This window comes from Aptenodytes forsteri, unplaced genomic scaffold, assembly GCF_000699145.1.
Source record: "Aptenodytes forsteri isolate BGI_AS27 unplaced genomic scaffold, ASM69914v1 Scaffold66, whole genome shotgun sequence".
In the NCBI taxonomy this organism is placed as follows: domain Eukaryota; kingdom Metazoa; phylum Chordata; class Aves; order Sphenisciformes; family Spheniscidae; genus Aptenodytes; species Aptenodytes forsteri.
Genome location: NW_008795131.1, coordinates 838,385 through 839,181, shown reverse-complemented (window position 1 = coordinate 839,181; position 797 = coordinate 838,385). Strand labels below are relative to the sequence as shown.

At 71.0% G+C, this 797-nt stretch overlaps 1 protein-coding gene across 1 annotated transcript in view; it reads left to right on the top strand.

The window, feature by feature from the left end:
• Nucleotides 1-300: 300 nt before the first annotated feature.
• GIT1 (GIT ArfGAP 1) overlaps nt 301-797 on the top strand; it is a 12,675-nt gene continuing 12,178 nt past the window's right edge. Inside the window, 1 exon segment of the mRNA XM_019471764.1 lies at nt 301-511. Within this exon segment, the coding sequence (XP_019327309.1) occupies nt 301-511 (211 nt within the window).

Below are 797 nucleotides of genomic sequence, written 5' to 3'. Positions count from 1 at the left end.
CCCCCCCCAAAACCCCCCGCTGAACCCCCCAGGGAGGCTGTAGCCCACCCCACACATCCCCAGTGCAGTGCCCTGCCTGCACTGCTGGGGCAGGCAAGGAACCCCAGTGTCCTGGGACCCCCAGCCTGACCCTGGCTGCCCGCACTGCACCCCATGGTGCACCTGGAATGGGGCCAGGACGGGGAGCGGGGGGTGCACAGGAGTGGGGTGCACAGTGCCAGAGCTGGCACTGAGAACGGGACTGAGGGGTGCCCAGGGCTGGGGCTGAACCCAGGACGAGCACCCAGAGCCGGTGCTGGGATGCCCAGAGCAGGACTGGGACGAGTGGGAGGTGCCCAGGGCTGGGACTGGGGTGCGCAGGAGCCGGGCTGGGACCAGGACCAGGACCAGAACCACAGGAGTGCCCAGGACCTGCAGGGCGGGGATGCGCAGGACCAGGGCTGGGACCAGGACCAGGGCAGTGCCCTGGACCGAGAATGGGACCGGGAGGGCACCAAGGGCTGGGACCGGGGTCAGGACCAGGGGATACTCAGGAGCAGGACCAGGAGCAGGACCAGGGCCGGGGGATGCCCAGGAGCGGGCTAGGTTGCGCAGGACCAGGCGGGGGCTGCTCAGGGCTGGAACCAGAACCGGGGGGGATGCCCAGGACCTGGGCTAGGAGATCCGGGATCGGGACTGGGATCGGGACCAGGGGCTGTCCAGGGCTGCGACCGGGACCGGGACCGAGACCGGGACCGGGAGCAGGCTGTGCTGGGGGCGGGTGCTGGTGTGGGTGCGGATGCAGGTGTCGGTGCGGG